Below are 22,284 nucleotides of genomic sequence, written 5' to 3'. Positions count from 1 at the left end.
AAACAGACCAAAGTCAGGCTAACATGGAGATAAAAATTTAGAAAATCTTCTCATTGTGAAACACACACTCCATAGCAAAAATGATCTCACTGTTACCAACACAACTGCATGTTTCTTACACAATAGCAAAGAGTTTTAGGTGCTTAAAATTATTATACTAAGGTAAAATGCTTGTAAACATTCATGTTAGGAAACATTTCAGTTTATTTTTCAATGCAAATCCATACAGCTATGAGAATATTAAAATAAAGAGCAGTTTACCTATTTAGGCATATGTGATACAAAATAAATGCCTATATTAGGAAGGTATTTACTTTTGCCACAATTCATTCATAACTATATCAATTTTATGTGCTAACTTCAACCCTACTTCACCTTATTTTCCTTCCCTTATTCTCTTTGCCCCTAAGATCTTATTCAAATTAATTTTATCTGCCCCTATTATACGTATCTATGTCACCTGCCTTAAATCTTTTTTTGGCAAAAGGCAGGGCAAAAACTATCAAAGAACAAACCAGTAATGAAGATATTTCATACTTCATGAGTTCTCTGAAGGCAGTTTACACATTCTTTTCCTCTTTTCTATGGACTAAAATTATCCTTAGGAAAACCTATTTCTATCATTTTGTATGTGAATTCTTTTATATGCCCATGGGTTAAAGTTATAAAATTGCTAGTAATTTAATTTCAAACTTAGAAATTGTTATTTCACTTCAAATTATTTTGTACAGCAGATAGTGCTTTCCATTAAGAGCTACTTAAAGGCCTCTTGAACCTTGGGTCTCTTTTATATATATGTTTATGTTTAAATAATTATAAGAATAATGAATGATAATTGAAGAAAATAAAGAATAAAAATAAAATAACTTATAACACATTTCACTCAGAGAGAACTACTATTCACTTTTCATGTACCTTACTATTCCTTTCTCATGCTACAATTCACTCATATAAATAATACAGGGGAAATGTTGGTGCCAATGTCTGGATTTAACTAATTTTCTTCTGTCCTAAAAGAGTTTAGTTTTTCCTACACAAACATACACAACTTCCCTCTCTTTCATTCATAAACATTCTCACATACATAGCGCCTATTTCTACCTAGAAGTCCAATAAGAAAGGGCATACCTGTTGAGTGCTCTAATCAGTTCTCATCCTATCTTTTACAGTTAGTTGTTCATGTCTTTATTTACAAACTGTAAACTCACTTTGCAAATGTTACCTTTTTCTGCTACATGTAAGTCAGTTTCCTATATATGCCTTTATAAAAAGACTCCTGTGGCATCAAAACAGACTAAATCTTACTTCAAAACTTAACCTAAAACGCATATACCTTCTTCCCCAAGTTACTGATCTATGGCCACAAGATTAATTGACAAAGAAATAGCAGCCCTTTTCAGATGTCTCTTTATCTAGTAGGGACCATAATTCTTTCATCTCATTCTTGGTCTATGAATACTTCATCAGGATGCCAAAAGGGGCATTAAACAATAATAGATGACTGAACCTAAACAGAAATATATTCCAGTTACACAATGATAAATTTCACGACAGAATGGAAGTAATTACATCTGATTTTATGAGGTGTAGTTATTCTGAGATGTAAGCTAGCCCTATACTTCTTAGAAAGATTGTTTTACTTTGGATCTTTTCCACATCTGTCTACTTAAAGTGAAACAATACAAATGGGCCAATGTGAAAACATTTCCAATATTTGTTAATAAGAACAAGTAGACTGTTATATAGCACATGTGATCAAAAATAGTATTTCTCCCATGACATACTAATAAAACAGAGATGATTCAATGTTCTGCTCTTGGAAAGATCAGAGCAGGTCTACCAACCAATCCTAGCAGAAAAAAACAAACACTGTGAAGTAACATCATCGCATAAGGATGTTTCTTTGCACATTACCTTGCAAGTCTGAATCATTGGACTTGGGGCTGCTTCTCGCTCGCCGCTCTGTTTTCTTAACCCCGGGCCCACCACCACTGCCGCCGCCACCGCCGCCTCCTCCACCGTGGCCCTTCCCGTAGCCGTTGTACACGGTGGTGCAGCTGCTTTTGTAGATAGAAGACGGAGGACTGTTGAGGCGATTCTGGCGGTCAATCTGGCGGTCCTTCAGTTTTTTGTGTGGAGGCTTGCTGTACTGGTCTTCTCGCGTAATGTAGCTTGACATTCCATAGAGTGGTATAATTTCTACAAAGGATGATAATGGCAAATGCAAGCTCAGTCTATACTATCAATAAGAAATTATTAAATGGTCAAATGCCTGACTACTGAAGGAAGACATTTAAAATATTACTAAATACAGTACAAAACATATTTCTAGGAAAACGACATATATATTACATATGTTTAAAATATCCTCATTCATTTCTAAGCAATCAAGGAATAATTAATCATTAAAAATCATGCAGTGTGTTCAGGAATGTTCCAGAAATTAGGGAGACTACTGACAAAGATAAGGTTACGGTACACAAAGAGTTCATATTCTAGTTGAATTTATAACTGTTTTATTTTGCCTGTCAAAATGTTTTTAGTAGTGGCAATATACAAAACAAGTTATAACTAACAAATACTCCTGTAAATGTGTCCTGAGACTCAACATACTTAAAAGTATACTATCCTTGCAGATAGAACAGCATTTCTACTGGAAAGCATATAGCAACCAGAAAATAAGAAGTTATTTGTGGCATCTAAAAAAAGCCAATAACTGAACAAAACTACTAAAGTGATGAGATGAGAAATTTCCATTAAAAATAATCAAAGCTCCGAGGATGAAGGGAAATGTTCAAGGAGAAATTACAGGGGTAAATATATACCACCTCTGCAACCTGCTGCCAAACATAATAAGCTGTGGTCTACAACTTCTAATTTGGAGTAGTCAGCAGGCAAAACAAACTGACTAGTAGGAATGTCACCTGGCTTCACTATGCATTTTTTAAAGTGGCTCAAAAGAAAAATAGGAGCTGCAAAATAATTTCATGATCTTAGGGGAAAACACTCACTTTAAATTTAAATTTTTAATTAAAAATTATATTTAGGCATTAATAAAAATGATAATATATAACATGGAGATTGGATCCTCACATGTTTATAAAGAAGAAAGAGTCCCACATGCAAACAGTGACTGTATAAATTACCATCTAAACCTGAATACTTCTGAGAGTGAAAAGGAAGTGCTCCTGATCATATCTCTGGATAAGAGACCTAAACGAGGACTGTCCAGTCATCCTACATAATTCAACAACTGATGTTTTGATTGTTCAATGGGAAAACCTGCTTTCCATTTTCTTTCTGTTCACATAGCTTAACAAAGGTCTTTAAAAAACAAATCTTCAAAAGATAACCAATTTGCACTAAAGAATGTGAAAAAACAAATATAACTCTATTCAAAGAGCATATATACCAAGAAAAATTATGTCCAAATATACAGAAGGAATGGTAAATGTTTTAAATATTACAATGCATTACACTTGAAATTTAAAATATTCACTCTGGGCACTAATACAATAATCTTTCAAAGTGTTGAGAACTTTTAAAACTCTTATGGTTTGGGAAATTAACTTTTTAAATTGCTTTTAGGTATGTACACTGAGAAATAAGGTTAAGAGAATATATATATGGCTTTTTATTTATAAACCAAGGAGATTTTGTTTTCTGCTTTCTTTAATTTGAAATCAATGAAGGCACTTTTATTTGTACATTATTGCTCTGTGTTATTTCAATGAAATTAATCCAAAATATCCTATGAAATGAAGGCACTATAATTTTTAGGGGTACTTAATAGTAATGAGAACTTAAATTATATTGTTGTCTAACATGGCAAAGGACACCATTTACCAAACAGTAATAATGCAGCATCCTACTAACAGATCACTACATTAAGGCAGGGCAGACACTCTTCATTTAAGCACTGAGTCAACAGCCAAGGCTTTTCATTTTCACAATGTCATTAAGCTCAGACCCAAAGAGAAAATTGACAAACACTCAAATATTTATTGTATATTCTATTAGGGCACTGAATACTTTTTTTTAACAATTACAATTAATTCACTGAATTTTTTCAGTCGTTATCCAAACATTTCCATGGAATATGCCCATTATCTTATGTTTTGGGGTGCCATATCAATAGGCAAGAAGACTTTGTTAATAGGAAGTTATTGATGCATCTATAAAATCAAAGTACTGATTTCATCTTTTGCTACCAACACTCTACATTCCATTATGACAGCACCTGATTCTTTCAAATTATAGTAAATTTCTTTCAAAAAAAACAAAACAAAACAAATCAAATTCTACCCTTAAAGCTACAACAGGGTATTTCACTTAAAATACCCCTTTCAAATTTTTCTTTTGTTAATAAGCAAAAATTACAACATGAGATGAACATACAGGGAGAAATAGATATGTTTAATTGATGAGAGCAAGTGAAGTGATAACTTGCTCTAAATCTCTGTGGTGTAACAGACATTTCTCATACAAGTTATCTGAACCAACATAATAAATGTTTGAAGTGGTAAAATGCTTCAGTTTATAGTCAGACTCAGAAGAAAATCTCTTTGCAAAGTCCTAGAGGTTGAAGTCTAATTTTTAACCCTCTCTTATCTGGTTTCTTAGTATCCATTTTGATAGAAAAGGGCTTTAGACTAAACCAACCCCAAGGCCCAACCTAAGAAGATATAGATAGTATCAGTATTTCTGAGACTTTCATTTCAAGGTAAGTATTTGCCTAACAACTAGTAAAACTGTGGCTACACTACTGGCTATTCCTTAAACTAAAAACAGGGTTCAGGAGGACCACATCAACAGTGAGGGGGTTCCAAGTTCTGCCACAATTACAACATAGAACATCTAGGAAGCCCAAAGGTTACTGAGACCTCACAATCTTCTACTGTTGGAAATGGGGCACAAAACACTTAATTTCCCTTCTTCTGCCAGACCATGCAGATGCCTAAGAAATAATGTGCTGCACTTCTGCCCCAGCCTACCAGCACATAAAAATAGGCAAACAGGATATGGGAATATATGATAGATCACTGACTTCACTAAAATAAGAAGCGGTTGACACCACTCCCTGCTCTGTGTGGCATGGGATGGAGACAGAATTTTGGAAAATACAAAGAAAGAAAGTTTTGCAAGATCCAACAGGACAAAGGTAGCTAGGAATTTTCCAGGAGCTTTATCCAGCAGTTAGATCTCTTTCTACCATAATGATTACAGAAGAAACAAAGGCTCTCTGGAGCTACATAGCTGTTGTAACCAGTTCCAGCAGTTCCCAATGCCGACAATAATCTTACCTTGCTCGCTGTATATTGTAGGGGGAAGATGATGTTGAGGAAAAAATTGAGGTGGTATATCTCCAGGTCCAGTAACAGGTGGATAGTAAGCCGTGTGTGAGTTATGAATAAAATGCGGGTGGTGGGTCAGGTAGGGGGGTAGGTGATGGGTTGGAGACATGGCTGAGGGGTAGCTTGGGGGATAACACTCAGGAGACTGGGGTGTGACCACCACCCGGCGGACTCCAGTGTTATCTTCAATCACCTAAAGAAAGGAGCAAAAAAGAAAGGGTGTAGTATGTATTATTAGCAAACATCCTTGGAATACATGCAGTATTTAATTATTCCCCCCTTAATTTTAATTTTCTCTCCTCCACAGGCAAAAATAAAATTGGTACATGTTGAAATCTGGTTCTCCAATTCAACCAGTTAAATGAGTTTTAGAAGTAATAACATCAAAACCTTTAAAATTTATGAAAATAAACTTTTCATCAACCACCTGATTCTGATTACACAGAATTAAACTTTTTGGAGAGATCAATAGATTGATGATAAATCTCAACTGTCTCAGAAAATTTTCTAAGACTTGGAAGAAGACTTTTGAATACTTCTTCCAAGACAAGTAGATTTAATGTGTGCTTAATCTGATTTTAGGAATGACTCTGAATATAACTATTAGTTCAGTGGTTTTCCAGAAAGAACAGACACTCTGAGCTATGTAAGTGTGTTTTATGGGGCTGAGTTTCTGTATCTCCCTGATAACACTCGACCCCATTCCTACTTTTGCATGCACCGTTCCATTATCACAGGGCTTTAGAAAACAAAGGGAACATTAACTCCAGAAGCCATAGAGGACCAAAAGGTTGTTTAATTTGGGACCAAGGATGTGGATGAAATGAGGGATTCCAAGAAATGAAAAACTTGAGCAATACCAAATCAAGGAGGACTCTTTTGCTCCCAAGATGCCCTGATGATGTAATGAGTGTTACTAAGTGAGACACTAGGATGGGGGACCTGCTATGAGCATGATTAGCCAATCAACATTCTATTGATTCTTTCTTCAAATGTTTTTAAATTTACCCAAGGAAGGTAACGAAGTCATTACAATGCCAATATTTATTGTCTCTGAAGCCAATTTTGTGCTATGTACTCTACAAGAAATTTAGTTGGGATACAGATAAGAACTAATACAAAAGATACCATAATCAACAGGGAAAGCTGTGGAGTACAGAGAACGAAAGTATGGAATGGCAGAATCAGGGACAGCTTCAGGGTCCTGTAGAACGGGTAGGCCTGGGACGGCTGAGAGAATGGCTGCTGGGCCAGAGCTGGGCGAGGAAGGGACAGGGAGGGTTAAGAGTAAACCTGAATCAGGACCAGGCTGCCAAAGACACAGGCTGGTATAATCAAGTGTTCAAGACAATCAGATACACACACTGTAAAAAACTTAAAAACAAACAAGCAAACAAACAAAAAACACTGAAAATTACACTTGTATATTGAAATGGATTTCTCATTACACCTCAGGAGGCTGATTACAGGATGAAATAAAGTGACTTAGGTCGTGTCTAAATCATTTAAGAAAAAAATTTATACTAAGCTTTATTTTTTAAATATTACTTGATATAATAGGCAAGTTTATTAATGTTAGTCTATACTTAAATGAAGATAGGTTTCATTTGAATTAACAACCACTACTATTTATGTTAACAAAATCTGGGTTTATTAATGAACCAATTAACATTAAGTTCAGAATTAACTATGCTAACAGTTCATTAATAACACAATATTAACTCCTTAAAATTAAGATTCTGCGTTATACTCCCTACTAACACTCAAGACATAGTTTTTATTTATTCTTTAATACATGTAATCTCTTCTGGGCCTTGGCAAACTAATCACATTCATCTCATTTAATGAATGCATGGCTGCCAATTTATGGGTGTATGCAGAATGGTGCTTAAACCACAACTCTGGAAATTCTAATGTCTGTGTTAATAATATTGTTAAAGCATCCTCTATTGCCTAAAAGACAGAGCACAAATTTGATATTTGGTAGCAAACACTGTACAATTTTAATTTAAATATGAATTTTTCCTACTATCTCATCTAAATGTATATTATTCTATGTATGTATACAGTGTCTTCTTTCCCCCCACTCTGCACTAGCTATTAATAAAAAAGCATGGCATGTTCCAGAAGTTTATTTTTCATGGAACCTTCATTCAGTACTGTACTGGACACCATTAAGGTCCACCATGGAAGCAAAGTATTTGTTTTCTTGAAATTTACCTTCATTATTTCAGTCACTTATAAAAATGTCTAATGGTCAAAAAGCCACATAGCCTTGGCCAGTGTAGTAAACAAGAACAGGGCTCTCAGTAACTACGGAGAACAACTCTGGGTTTGTATAAACAGGAGTAGTTATAATGAAAAGAAATTATTTTCATTTTATATTTCCAACTTGTTAAAACAAAGCACTTAAAAAAAATAAGTTGGATAAAAAGTACTAACAAAGATTAAGACAGATTCTACTCAAGGGAAAAAGAAAAACAAAAATAAGAGTACAAGGCTGAAACATTATCTTTTTATTACTATATTTTTTAATATGTATTATCACTCTTTAAAATAATAAATGTAAAGTATAAATTACCCTTCCAAAAAATGTCTCTACTTAGAAAACTAAGTACCTTTTTTGAAACTACAAATTGCTTGCATATATGAAAATCATTTGACAGCCCCATTTTTAATTAACTTCTTCTGTGGTATTTGTGAAAGACCTATTTGCACATACATGTGATTTGGGACACTTTCAGAAACCAGCTTCCTTAGCAACCAAGGCCTACCTTATTATAAAAAATATTTTTATGGATTATTAATTCAGAAATCAGAAACCAAAATAAAAATAAAAAAGTATGTGAATATTTTATTTTTCTTCTATAACACAAATTGCAGCATATGCAATTATCAATTCAGTTTTGATGTATCTAAGGAAATCATGCCTATGTTCCCCCAAAGAATAAGAAGGTCTGAAGCAATAATAATGTACAAAATAATAAGCAACTCAGGATATGGTGGCAATAACTGTTTTTAAAAAATATGGTTGATAAAGAAATGTATTACTGCAACAGAATTTAGACATTAGAAAGAGTTAATAAGCCCAAAAATCCTGAGGCAATAAAATGTGCCTTCAGTCTTCACAAATGACCATGGAAAAGTTTCATTTCCTTTTGGGGTGAATGAAATTGTGACAATGTCCAGAGGCAGACAAATCCCCTGTACTCAATTCAACATTTATTTCCTGACACATTCTATGAGCTAAGCATGATACTCAAAAGTGGGAAAAAAGTAGATGCTAAACAGTAAGATTTATCTACATAGACTAAAAATAATATAAAGAGAAAAGTCAGGCTAAGTCTTAGTAAGTGCTGTTTAGAAATATTTGTTTTGTTTTTTCAGAAATCACAACAAATAAAATCATCTAAACTTTTATCTAGCACTGACTCAACAGAACAGTCACTCATATTTTCTTGGAGAAGCATATTTTCTTGCTAAGCTCACAGGTTGCCACCTGTTACAGGCTAAATGGAATGTCAACACCCCCACACTCCTCTCCAATTCATATGTTGGAAGTCCTAACCTCTAGTACTCAGTATGTGACTGTACATGGAGACAGAGCCTTTAAAGGGGTAATTATGGTAAAAGGTCGTATGTGTGGCCCAAATCCAATATGGCTGTTATTTTCATAAGATGATGAAATTCGGACACAGACATGCAGAGTGAAGACCATGTGAATACACAAAAGGAAGACAGCCATCTACAAGCCCAGGAGAGAGTCCTTAGAATAAACTAAAGTTGTCGCATCCAGAATTAGAAGGAAATAATTTGTTGTTTAAGCCATCTGGTCTGTGGCACCCCTAGGAAACTGATACACCGCCCATCAGAATCTGCCAAGTTATTTACCTTTTCCTTAAGTTCTACCAGCCTTGTCTGCTTAAAAAATGTCTCTTTAAAAAGTAATGCATTTACCTTCCATGAACACACAGCCACCTTCCTCAGGCTAAGAAAGAAAGTCAGCCTGATGGCAAACAGCAGCTAGTTTGATTCCTGAGTCTTTTAATCCTGCTCAGTAAGTATTTCCTGAGAAACTTCTATATGCCTCTTACACTTGCTACTCTGTGGCCTAGACAAAAGGATGAGATGCTACACAAAAGGTTAAACAGAGAGAATCTTTGTCTTGCAGTAGTGTCCTCAGATGTATGACCAAAAGAATCATTAAAACAAAATGAAATAGCCTGGAGGCCAGCCAGAGCAAGAGGGAGTGCTACTGGGAGTGGTGCGGGGAGAGAGATGAGAGAGAACCTCACAGCCCGTGCCTGTGCTCTGCCAGCTGCCTGACAGGGGTTACCTCATTTAACTTTCTTGACTGCTGGAGAATTGGACATCAGCATCCCTGTTGTACATGAGGAAACCAGGGTACAGCACAGGTAAAACTTACACTTAGTTCAGCTATAGAACCAGATTTTCATTCTGATCTGTATTCCAAAGTTTTCATTAAGTGGTGAATTATACAGAAGTTAGATATGCTAAAAATAAATATGTAAGTAATGAACTATAAGAAATAGGATAACTGGAATAAGAAATAGGATTAACTGATGTGAAAAGATTCAAGATACAATCAGTATTTATTGAATACTTGCTGCTCTGCTTTAATACCCTCTACCTAAAATAAGACAACACGCTAAGATCCCAAAACAATAACTGACACATAATAGAAAAATCTTACCTTATGATTACTACTATTAATATTACCATCACATGAAATCCTCCCAGCAATACTTTGAGGCATACATGGTTAGACCCATTTTAGAGAGAAGAAAAATGAAGTTCAGGGAAGTTAAGTTAATTTGCCCAAGGTCAGAGAGCTATGGGAAAAGGGAAGGAACAATCTTGAGTCCAAGAACTAAGATGGATCTAATAAAAACACTTATATTTTGAGTGTTTTTTTCTCATAGCTAGCAGAGAAGGTGGTTCCCTTACTAAACTGAAATGTTCCACAGGAATTTTAATAAACTCCTCAGTTCCTAAAATTCTCTCCTTCTACTTCTTCTGGGTTGCAAGTGACAAGAATCAAAAGAGTTTAAATGGGAGAAGGAAAAACAAAAATTTTAGCAGGCCGCCCCGGATGGCTGGGGATGACCCAGCAAGCAGGCAGAGCAGACTGCATGTAGGCACAGGAACCCGCACGTGCAGGCAGCGTGCAGGGCCTGGCAGCCAGCTTGCTGCTGTGGCAGGGAACACTGAGTGAGCTGCCTGCACGCAGAAAACTGGGACCAAATGAGTTTGTGAAAGTCGGGCTCAAGCTCAACTCCTAACTGCTGCCAGCACACTTAAAGCGGGCTCTCAGGCCATTCCGGGAAGGGAAGAAGTCTCAGCTAAAACTGAGTATGTAAGCAGTGAACAAGAGAAGAAAAGTCCAGGCAATACAAAACAGTTGCATGGACAGACCAGTGGTTGCCAAAGCAGGGGAGGCTGGAGGGATGGGTGACATAGGTTAAGGTGGAAAAAAATTGGTAAGAATGTTCAATATCTTGATCTGGGTGGTGGTTACATGAGTGTACACACATGTCAAAATTCATTAACCTGTATATTAATATTTGTGCATTTTTTTATGTACCTCAATAAATGTTTTTTTTAAAGACTCAGCTGCATGAATAGAGGGGTGGGCAGGCAAACAGTTCAGGCTCCTCCCAGCCAGACTGGTGCTAGCCGCTCCACCAGACCCCCGGCTTGCAGCATAGATCAAAGATCATCGTCTGCTACTCGGCGCTAGTCTTCTTCAAGGGTACCTTGACACACAGGAGGCTTTTAGTAAATGTTGGCAGAATGAAAAAGCAAGCAAACAAGCAAGCAAGCAAAGAAAAAAAAAAAGAAGAGTTCATCTGCTTAGATTTAATGAGTTATTAACACATTATCAAAATTTTTTTCTCCCATAATTAAAATACCTGATATACTACTCTAAAATTTCAGATGATCTAAACCCAGTTAATTTTAGATTTGGCATTCCTGGTTCTAATAAATGTAATTTTGCCAAACGAAGGACACAGAAAAATTGTACATTTCCAATGTAAGTTATACTTCAATCCCAAATGCAGCTGAGTGGTTTTACTTTATTCATCACCAACCAGGACTACAAAAGCATTAGCTTTTATCTTTCCTTTCTGCAGTAACTCCTCACTCTGTATCTTCTAATACAGAATGATAAAAATGAATGATAAAAAAGGAACGGCAAGTTTGTTCTTCACCGAGGGGAGAGATTTGACACATAAGGACTGTACTTTCCCTGCCCATCCCCTTTTTGCTACTATGGATGACAACTCCCACCACCATCACCCATGTATCATGAGAAGAGAGCAAAAACTGGAGGGAAAAAAGGAATATTCGGAGAGCAACCAAAGAGTTGTAGGAACAAGTAGTCATTCTATTTTATCCATTTATAGATGAAGTTAAGTTACTTGACTTAAAAATGGTGACAGAATGTAATATATTTCCCAATTTCTCCTGATGTTTCTGTCTTTTAAAATTTACTGATTTTAACTGTGGTTGAAAACACCGAACATGACTTCTGAATCTCATTTCTCTTCACAGAGAAACAGGGCCTACAGTGGAGGTGACACTGGCAATAATTTAAGACCTTTCAAATTAAGAAGGAAGCCCAACATGGTTTGACATACCATCTTATGACCTGCAGCACCAAGGCTGGGCCCTCTGCTGTCTCCAGCTCCTCTCACCACACCTCAGCTGCTGCAACGGGAGGATCCCGGGGGGACAGAGAGACTCCTGCTTAGAGAGCTGACCTCTCCACTGATCAGAACAGAAGAGATGGCCAATCACACCTCTTCAGTCCAGCTTCTCAGACACACTTATGCCCAGGAAATCATAGGCAGACTGTTCTAGACTGTGTCTATGAATTTTGTACTTTACATTTAAAAATGCTATCCTAATGGGTTCCATGGAACAAGAAAGGGCTAAGAATCCATCTGATGATACTGAGATCACATTTGTCACAGAGCAAAATAACTCTATTATTATGTAAGTCCAGGTTTTTAAACATGATGGGTTTCAAAGAGTGTGTAGGAATATAAAATCCACCTAACCTTGGTAAAGTTTTGTACCCAAGTTGGGCAAAGGTGTTTTTCTAAGAAAAGCTGTTACATATTACAACTATGGGTTATTCAGAAATACTACGTGTGTAAGAAGATACAATGTAATATGCATAATTTAATCCTTATTAATGATTCAAAAGTCATTGAGATGTAACACTGTCTCAATATTGCTATTATGAAAATCAACTATCATTTTTCTATAGGTGAATAATAGCATTCTAGTCAATAGAATGTTAAATACCAAAAGCATGTGCCACACTGTTTTGACAGTGACTCTTATGGAAACTTACCTATATTCTCATTTGGGTCTTCTTTTTAAAGAACAATATAAACAGTAGAGGAGAATCATCTATTTTGGATTAAAAAAACCTCAGAGATGCCCGTATGCTTTCCTTCCTCTCCTTCCTCCACAGATAAAATAACGCCAGCTAGCCAAATTTTGATAAATGTCTATTATGTGCTGGGCATCTTTCAAGGAACTGGAGATCCAGTGAAGAATAGGACAAAGGATCACTGGCCTTGTGGAGATTAAATGCATAAAAGGAGGAAGACCAACAATGATCAAGTTAATAAACAACCAGAACACCCAAATAAATAACTTGAAAATATTCTTAAAATCACACAGGGAGTTGAACAGAGAACCCCACTGGGCTAATGTTTCTTCCTGCCAATCCTGTGCTCCATTATGCCACAATGCCAGGATCTCAGAGACAAAGGAAAGAAATCCAGGAGAAAATGCAGAGCAGGGAGACAGAGACAAAGCTCAAAAGAGGAAACATGCACAGTGCTTTGAAGGGAGGGCACATCCTTGGGACATTTCTTTAATTTAGCATCACCAACCCTGTCTGTAATCATTCTTCAGACAAGATAAGCCATAAATGAAAAAATAAATTTGCTGCAAATCTTCTAATAATGGAAAGTAAAACAGAATGAACACCTAAGTTCTCTGCTCTTTTCCACAAACTCCCAACCCCCGTGCACACATTCTGTTCATTGTGGAACACTTGCCTAACTTCTATGGAAAAATCTATTCCTCCAAAGAACATAGTCTCCTGAGATATTTCTATTCTTATTATTGGCTACCAAACAGGTCTGATTCTCAGACTGTTGGGGCACAGGGCAATCTCCTTTGTATTTATCATTTGCACAGCACTGAAGGTGAAACACGGCATTGGTTTACCCCCAGCCTGTAATACTAAAGGAAAGAAACTGAGGCTAATGTTATAGCATTCTATGGCTACCACCTATCGGGCCCTATTATTTTTCCACAGGGGGCTCTGATTTATGACCAACTCTTGAAACAGTCCCCTCTGGAGAACAACCAAACTAAAATTTAAATGCACTTTTCCGACAGATTTCTTGTCTTTCCTTGATCAAGGGAAATAAAATACACATAATTTCAACAGGTGCTGACCCATTAATCCTTAACAACAGTGAAATGAGGTGAAGTGTATACTTGTACTATAACAACAAAAACACTTATCTTCACTACCTTTTGAAGGTTTTGGTTACACCAATTAATCTGGAAAAACAAACAACAGTAACTTGGATGTTTCACTTTTTCTTTTCATATGCTTTTTAAATCTTGTGAGTCTACATGAAGTTTTTCCTCTAACATTTGAAAGATGCTTCATAAATTACTATGGAAGCATGGAAAATAGAACTCAAGTCACCTGCTTAAAAAATTTTGATATATAATTTATTCAGAAAGTTAATGATAAAGTTAAAAAAGAAAGAGAGAGAAAGAGAGAAACCATGGCCAGTATATGATGAAGGAAAAACCTGCTTCATACTGCACGACCTCAGTATGTGTTTAGGAAGGCAGAGTCTGCCAAACTTTCATTGAAATTGTTCTAACAGTCTTCTTCACTCTAATAGCCACCACTTATTGAATGCCCATTGTGGACTACACACCTCAGAAGCATTTCTCTTAATTCTTCACCTACCACATCAGGGAGGTATTTTATATATGTGGCAAAAGATTTTGTAAAAGTTACATGGGATGCAGTCAGGGTGGAATTTGAAAACAGGCCTCTCCAACTAAAGTCTCATGTTCTTCCCAACTGTAGTACTTGCCCTGTTTTCCCATAGTTTCATCCTAACCATACTTATACATATTTTTACATATGGAAATGATGGTGATGAGACTAACTTTGCTCTCACCTAAATCTACTTTCTTATTGCTGGGGGGAAGAAATCTTAGTCTTTATTTTCCCTTAAGTTGAAAAGGTCGGGTTACTTTTCCCTCAAACCTCCCATCAAAAGTAAAGTACACACACACACCCTAAAACACACAAAAACCTACTGTATCAGAGACCACCGAGTTGAAATGACAAGATCCCACTGTTCTCCTCTGTGTCCACACTCCCTCTAAGGCCCCTGGGTTCAGGCCTCAAGCTAAGAACACAGACTGTGCTACTGATGGGACCTCAGAGCAGAACACAGTTATTTTCAACTCTAGATGTTCGTTTTACTATAAGATCATTTGCTTATTACTGACATTTACATTTTGTCAATTTGATCCATTTATCTTTAAAGCACTTTCAGCTACTAAATTATGTAATGAACGCAATAATCAAGATGTTCTCCATTGACTCAGTTTAGGTTTACTAATGTAAATTCTTTAATCATTCACTTGCCTCCCTTTTCAATTTTCTAACAATAATGGACCATCTCATATGTGAGTGCCTGGTGTTTTAATATCGGAGATGCATGTGTAGGCACACCATATATCCACATTCACAATGTCACAAAATAATCTAACTTAAAGCAAATATGTCCATCAAGGCAGGCTCCATCACTGACTTTGAGATCACATCATAGAGGAAAATAGGTCAGTAAAATCAGAAATGCCTAACTGGCAATTGTGGTTCTACTCAGGGTTTCAGCTTCCACATATATAAAGTTGGGATGGTGAAAACTAGAGACATAAATAAAGCATGTAACACAGTACCTAGCATACACAGGAGTTACTACCACCATCACCAGTTGCACCAAGACAAGCTGGGCCATTTTTCCCAGCTGCACCACTGTTTGCTGATCAGGACTAGTCACTATCCTCCCTTCCCCCATCTCTTTTAACAGCTTTATCGAGATATAATTTACATATCATAAAATCTATCCTTTTGAAGCATCCAATTCAGTGGTTTTTAGTATATTCATACAGTTAAGTGACCATCATCACTATTTAATTCTAGAACATTTTCATCATCCCAAAATAAATACCATACCTGTTAGGAGTTACTCCCCAATACTCTCTCTCCCAATCTCTGGAAATAACTAATCTTTTTTCAGTGTCTATGGATTTACCTATAGAAATGGAATAATACCGTATATGGCTTTGTTTCTGGCTTCTTTCACTTAGCACAGTATTTTCAAAGTTAATCCACATTTTAGCATATATCAGTACCTCATTCCTTCTTATGAGTGGAATAATAGTTCATTGTATGGATATACCACAACTGATGTTCAACCATTCATAAGCTGAAGGGCATTGTTTCCACTTTGGGGCTATTATAAAAATGCTGCTGTGTAAACTCATGTACAAGCTGTGTGGTCATCTATTTTCTTTCCTCAAGGGTATATATCTAGGAGTGCAATAGCGAGCCACATGGTAACCCTATGTTTAACCATTTGAGGAAATGCCAGACTGCTTTTCAAAGCAGCTGTACCATTTTACATTTTCACGTGCAGTATATGAGGGCTTCAACTTTCCCATATACTTGCCAACACTTTTTATTATCTTTTTTTACAGCCATCCAAGTGTGTGTGAAGTATACTACAGTGTGGTTTTGAAGTATACTGCATTTCCTGATGGTTAATGATGTACAACATCTTTTCATGTGTTAATTGGCCATTTGTACATCTTCTTTAGAGAAATACCTATTCTGATCCTTTGTCTGTTTAAATTGGACTGTCTTTTTACTCTTGAGTTGTAAGATGTTTTTATTCTAGATACAAATCCCTTCTGAAATACATGATTTGCCAATAATTTCTCCCAAAATATGAGTTTGTTTTTTTTTTTCATTTTGTTAAGGGTATCCTTTGAAGCACAATAGGTTTTAATTTGTATGAAGTCAAATTTATCTATTTTTTTCTATTGCTGTTTGTGCTTTTGGTGTCACATCTAAGAATCCATTGACTAATCCAAGGTTACAAAATTTTGCTCAAGTTATACAGTCATAGCTTTTATGTATGTCTATAATCCACCATTGTCAGCTACTTTTTGTATATGGTGTGAAGTAGAGGTCCAACAGCATTCTTTTGCATTTGGATATCCAGTTGTCACAGCACTATTTGCTCAAGAGAACCATTCTTTCCTCTACTTAATTGTTGGGGCATTACCTCTTATATCCATATTCAGAGCATTTCATTCTTTGCAGGTATACATCTCTGATCTTGTTAACTTTCTACCTATCAGGTGTTTTTAGTACTCTACTTGAGCCTGCCAATTTTTGAAACAAATCTTTGAATCTCTTCTATATTTGTGTATTTCAGTTCGGCCAATCACTTACATTTAACAACACTTATCAAGTACTTAATATGTATCAAGCAGTATTCTAGATTCCCAGATATAATCCCAATGAGGCACTGAGTGTTCTTGGGGCTGGTTATAAAATGTATTTCATGACAGAGATGCAGACAAAATGCCAAAAATGCTGGGGGATGGGGTGGGGGGAGGGACAGTCACCATTTCTGGGTTAGAGGTTCTGAAAGGGTCACGGTGAGGAGGGATGTTTGAATGAGAAAAATGATAGAACTTTCAGACAAAGAGGGACTTTAGAATATTCCAAGAAGAGGGAAATAATGGGCACAAAAGTATGTAGTTGAAAAAAGGTCAGGTGTATCCAGAAGACAGAAGTTTAAGATGGTAGCAATGTGGGGCAACATGTAAAGGAGAGCAGGGTTGATTATGAAGGGTCCACATACCACACCAGAGAACTTTACTACTCTGAGATGTACTCTGAAATCTAGGTCTGAACAAGGAAGCCACATCTATGAGGAAAAGGACTGTAGGGATAAGAAGTAGAATTGACTCACATAGCGACAGACTAGGATTGGGCATTTCTCACACACATCTAGCCACAAGGGGGTGGTGGTGGTGGTGGTGGTGGTGGTGTGTGTGTGTGTGTGTCTGTGTGTGCATGTTTGCGTGATGTATTTCTTTCCTTCCACACCTGCATGACAATGTATTTTGCTCTTTAGATTCTTGGTGATGACATGTCTTCTAAGATATTTTATACTTGGTTCCACCCTCATTTCTTTAAAGTGTGCGTACTTCCAGCCTTAAAGAAGATGTTGTATGCATTCAATCTATTATAGCTTTCTCAATTTTCTTCATATTAACCAAATATTTTACTCAGACATTTCACTGTCAAATATCATTAATGATAGAGTGTTACTAACTGGAAGTCATTTAACTCTGGGCCCATCTTCTGATCAGGGAGTCCAATCTAAACAGAGTTAAATATATGCCTTATAGACTGCTTCTTTCTCTTTTTCAATTCAAAATTCAAATTACTCCATTTTTTACTATTTTCCAAAATCCCCCAGCACTGTCTGCCATAATTCTCAGTTGATAAAGTGTTTCACTATGCTTCCATCTCTAGTTTTATACAAGTGAGTTTATAAGCTCTTTCACTCTTTCTGCTTGATTTTCTATAGAAGTTTTTCAGAATCAGGAATATACCATGGTCTAAAATTCTCCATTTTTTCCTAGGACTCCCAATAAATGTTTTGTAGTTAGTAAAATCACAGCAGTGTCACTAGCAAGAAAAAGCACACTGCAGCTTCTCTCTAGAATGTTCAACTTTTAAATGGTATTCCTTAAATGGACCTTAAGCATAAAAGGAGGTGTTATTTCTACCATCACAATGGTGAGAACTGTACTCTGTTCAATGGAATGAAACACTTCCTCAAAATAAATGAGGAGACCTAATGCAACTCTACATTCCTCGTTCTCTTCAGTTAATTGGCTGGTGACGTGAATGTTATCCATCATCGCGTGTCCTGGCTGCAAGGGCCTGCTCTGAACACTTTTCTCCTTCCACTGATTCTTGTTTACAAAGACTTGTATAAAGAAAGTTGTTTATTTGTAATAGGGGGAAGACTGGCCAACATTTTGGCTACTCAAAAGAAAAAGATGTCAAATTTGCTCACATAAAAGCAAGAATGGAAAAAATGAAATTACAGTGGCTGTTGTATGGCTTAGACAGTGAAGAAATGGGTAAATTTTTACATCAGAGAAGGATAAATCTTTGATTCCTGCCTGAACTTCAGCAATTTTCCTATGTAGCTGCCAGTTTTTTTCACCCTAGCAAAATTATTAAAAACTGAAAATGACAGTTTTTTAAATAACTTTAAAAGCAGGCAGAGAGTGAAAGAATAGAAAGAAAAAAAAATCTAGAAGGATATAATCCAAAAATCATTAACATAATGATTGTCTTCTGTGGGTAGTAAAATTATAAATATTATGTTTTTTATACTCTTCTATTTTTCTGATTTTTTTCCCAGTGAGTAGAGAATGCTCTTATAATCAGAAAAAAAAAAAAAAAAACAGCAAAAGAGGCAAAGAGAAAAAGAGTTGGTTGGGTAGGCATTTGGAAAAGCAGTTGCGCAGGGAGAATCAGGGAGGCATTCATACCACACTCAGCCTAGGACAAAAGCTAGAGTGGACACAGATATCTATACTTAAAGAAACCAAGTACAGGAGTGTAATCTTATCCTTTAACTTTTTAAAAAATCCTTCCAACATACCTCTGAAATAAACTGTTATTGCTTTTTTAATTGTGATTGCTATTTTACTTAAGAGAAAATCAAATTTCAGAGAAATAAAAAGTACAAACAGCAAGTTCTCACATCAAACTCAGTAAACCACCAAGCCCAGGTTGTGCCACGTTATGAAGAAATGGGACTCCCATAACAAAGGGCAGGCCCTAGTTAACAATGGCTCCTTTGATATTTTCACTAATTACGTCTGCAATTTTTTTCCCCTGACAAACTGGTACAGATGAAAGCAAATCTCTTAAGGCAGCAGAATCCATGAAGGCATCAGAATCAAATGGTCAAGTGTGAAAACCACCTTGGCTGAGGACAGCCTAATGACCTTGCTGTGTTTCCCTCCCTCTGACTTTGGCACGTCAAGTGACAAGACTCAGAAAGGGCCATGCGGTGCCACAAAAGTGATGACAACCCCAGCATTATCCTAACTGAATTAATCTTCGAATAAGTTATTGAAGCTGCAACACAGTGCTGTCATAGTGCCCGTGGGGAGTGGAGAAGCCGCCAAACGCTTTACCTGTGAGATATAACCTGGAGGCACATGGATAGGAGGAATGGATCCATTGGGTGACATCATAGGAACTTCAGCAGGTCCTAAAACCGGTAAGAGTAAGATATTAACAGTTGAAGAAATAGACATTATTCAAAATAATCACTGGCATTTAAAAAATATTATCAAAACTAAAGAGAATTAATCAATTTGACTATTTTCTCTTCAGTAAGTGGTGCATCATGCCTTAAGACCTGAAATCATGGATGAAAAGAAATCCTCCATCTATGTAAGTCAAGAGGAAAAAGAAAACAAAAAAAAAAACCCATGAGCTTTAAAAATATTAATGATTCGCAAAGCCTCAAGTTCCACAAACCAAAGCTGCTCAGTTAGAAGTAGCCTAACAAAGTAGGTCAAAAACTTTTTTTGCTTTTGAAAGAAAACATTATTAATAAATGCTTAAACAAATACTTTTTAAAATGATTTTTTCTCTTCTGGTTTTATTATTTTCATCTTATTATTTTCAATAAGTTACTTAAGAGGCCATTAATATGAAATGGAAGAAACCTTTAAAAAAATATTCCAAATCAACTTAATTTGCTATATTATAAGGCAGGGAGAAAAATAGGTAGCATTTTAAAGCTAGACACTAATAGGAATTACTCATGCCAAACTTACTTGTATTATGTCAAAATAAAGCAGTTGATTAATACGAGGTTAGTTTCAAAATATTAAAGTCAAATTATGTAAATCACATGTCTAAAGCAAACAATGAATGGCAAGACAACACTCCTTCACTTAAGACAAAGTTTGAGGTAATATTCAATGACAAAGGAACTGATTGTCATAACATTAGAATCAACTTCTGACACCCTTCTCAACATCCTATAATTAGTTTCCCTAGAAGTGCAAGAACCTCACAGTTACTGGTTTTCAGTGTGGCAACTAGAAACCCACCTCCCAAATGTCAATTCAAACCTGTGTTTCTTGCCTGAGATGCGACTTCCTGGCTCCAAGTGCTGTGTGTTGTTTATTTGCTTTCTCTTAATGTGTGTTGTGCTGCCGGCAATGAAAATTGCTCGGCTGTAACAAAAACCAAGAAAAATACAACACTTTTCTTGGGAAAACAAAACATATTCTGCCACCCAGTGCTGCATTTACACGTAAGCATAATGCACCTTTCACTTCACAGTACAATCCAGTGTTATAGATCCTTAACAGGAGAGGACCAGTGGAAATGTGGAGGGACAGGGGTGCTGGGGTGCCCGTCAAAAAGTATTTAAGTATAGGAAAGAAGTATAGGAAGCAGGGCAGAGGAGATGCTAATGTTCATAACATTCTATATGACTAGAGTCACTGCAACTTCATGGACAATATACCAAAGCATTCAACTACTGCATAATCTCTAAGCAGGTAGCACACCCCAGGGGTCTCTCACACGCTAATACACTGGCAACAATTTAAAGCAAAAGACAACCATGGCATAAGCATGGATAATTGCATGAACTCATTCTATTTTTAAGTATGATTTAAACTAATAGATCCACCAATAACTGACGGCACTTTCACCTTCCAAATCACTACCTAAGTCCATCTCTTCAACTTCAGCATTTTTGCCATAGCCACCAAGACATTTACATATCTGCTAAATATTTGTATTTGAACTGACTAGCTAAAAAAAAAAAAAAAAAAGATCATAGACAACTATTTCGGCCTGAGTGTGAGCCTGTGAAATCCCAGGGTCAGAGCATTGGGCTCTATAAGCAGGCATTCAAAACATGGCCTCTGCTTGGTTTCATTCCCCAGCTCACTATTCATTCTGGTTGTGTGACCTTGAACAAACTCCCTTAGATGTTCTGAGCTTCACTGCTCCAGTTTAAAGTGAGAACAGTAATTCCTACCTCACAGGGTTGGGCTTAAAGATTAAATTCTGTAATACAGGCAAAGCATTTAAAGCAGGGTATGGCTCGATAATCCCTCATCAAAACGTTAGCGATCTTCACAATTTTTAAAAATTTTGTTCACAGCTTTTTAGTTTTGGAGTTTTTTTGTTACAATTGCATTTAAAGTACTAATTTTTTTAAGTAGGATATGTGACACATAAAATCAGTAAGTATACACTGTGCACAATACTGACTTAAGTGGCAGACTTTCCTCATCAGATAAATACTAAATATTTCACAGCACAAAGCGTGAACAGAAATGTTCCTACCTCAATAAAGTACTGCTTTTTAATCACCAAACTATATACCAAGCAAACAGTCTCTTAACCCCAGGAATGACCCTAAAACTGCTAAAGTCATTTGTATAAACTGCTTTAGAGAATGTAGGACAAGTGATTTACAGCCAGAAAATGTTTTCTTCACAGCCTTGATTTCAGAAGCAGCTAAATGGCTTCAGCATGTCTGTCCTCCTCCCTCTAGTCACTGTCATCAGTCTTTCAAAGGGCGGTGAGAAACGTGCAGGAATGGCTCCTGAAGCTCAGCTGTGCCTCGGAACCACAAGGTTCCTATCCTTTCTGAAATAGACCATTATATCCATACGCATTCAGAAGTTTAAAAGTTAG

At 36.4% G+C, this 22,284-nt stretch overlaps 1 protein-coding gene across 4 annotated transcripts in view; it reads right to left on the bottom strand.

Moving 5' to 3' along the window:
- The window catches only part of FNDC3B (fibronectin type III domain containing 3B), a 338,844-nt gene that overhangs the window by 140,438 nt on the left and 176,122 nt on the right, over nt 1-22,284 (bottom strand). For all 4 annotated transcript variants that reach the window (XM_036930882.2, XM_036930884.2, XM_057499990.1 and 1 more), the window contains exons 4-6: nt 19,746-19,822; nt 5,304-5,547; nt 1,915-2,199 (exon numbers count right to left, since the gene is read on the bottom strand). In XM_036930882.2, the coding sequence (XP_036786777.2) occupies nt 1,915-2,199; nt 5,304-5,547; nt 19,746-19,822 (606 nt within the window). The remainder of the gene's footprint in view (nt 1-1,914; nt 2,200-5,303; nt 5,548-19,745; nt 19,823-22,284) is intronic.

This window comes from Manis pentadactyla, chromosome 1 (assembly GCF_030020395.1).
Source record: "Manis pentadactyla isolate mManPen7 chromosome 1, mManPen7.hap1, whole genome shotgun sequence".
In the NCBI taxonomy this organism is placed as follows: Eukaryota; Metazoa; Chordata; class Mammalia; order Pholidota; family Manidae; genus Manis; species Manis pentadactyla.
Note: the sequence above shows the minus strand (reverse complement) of the source record. Positions and strands in the feature narration are given on the sequence as shown.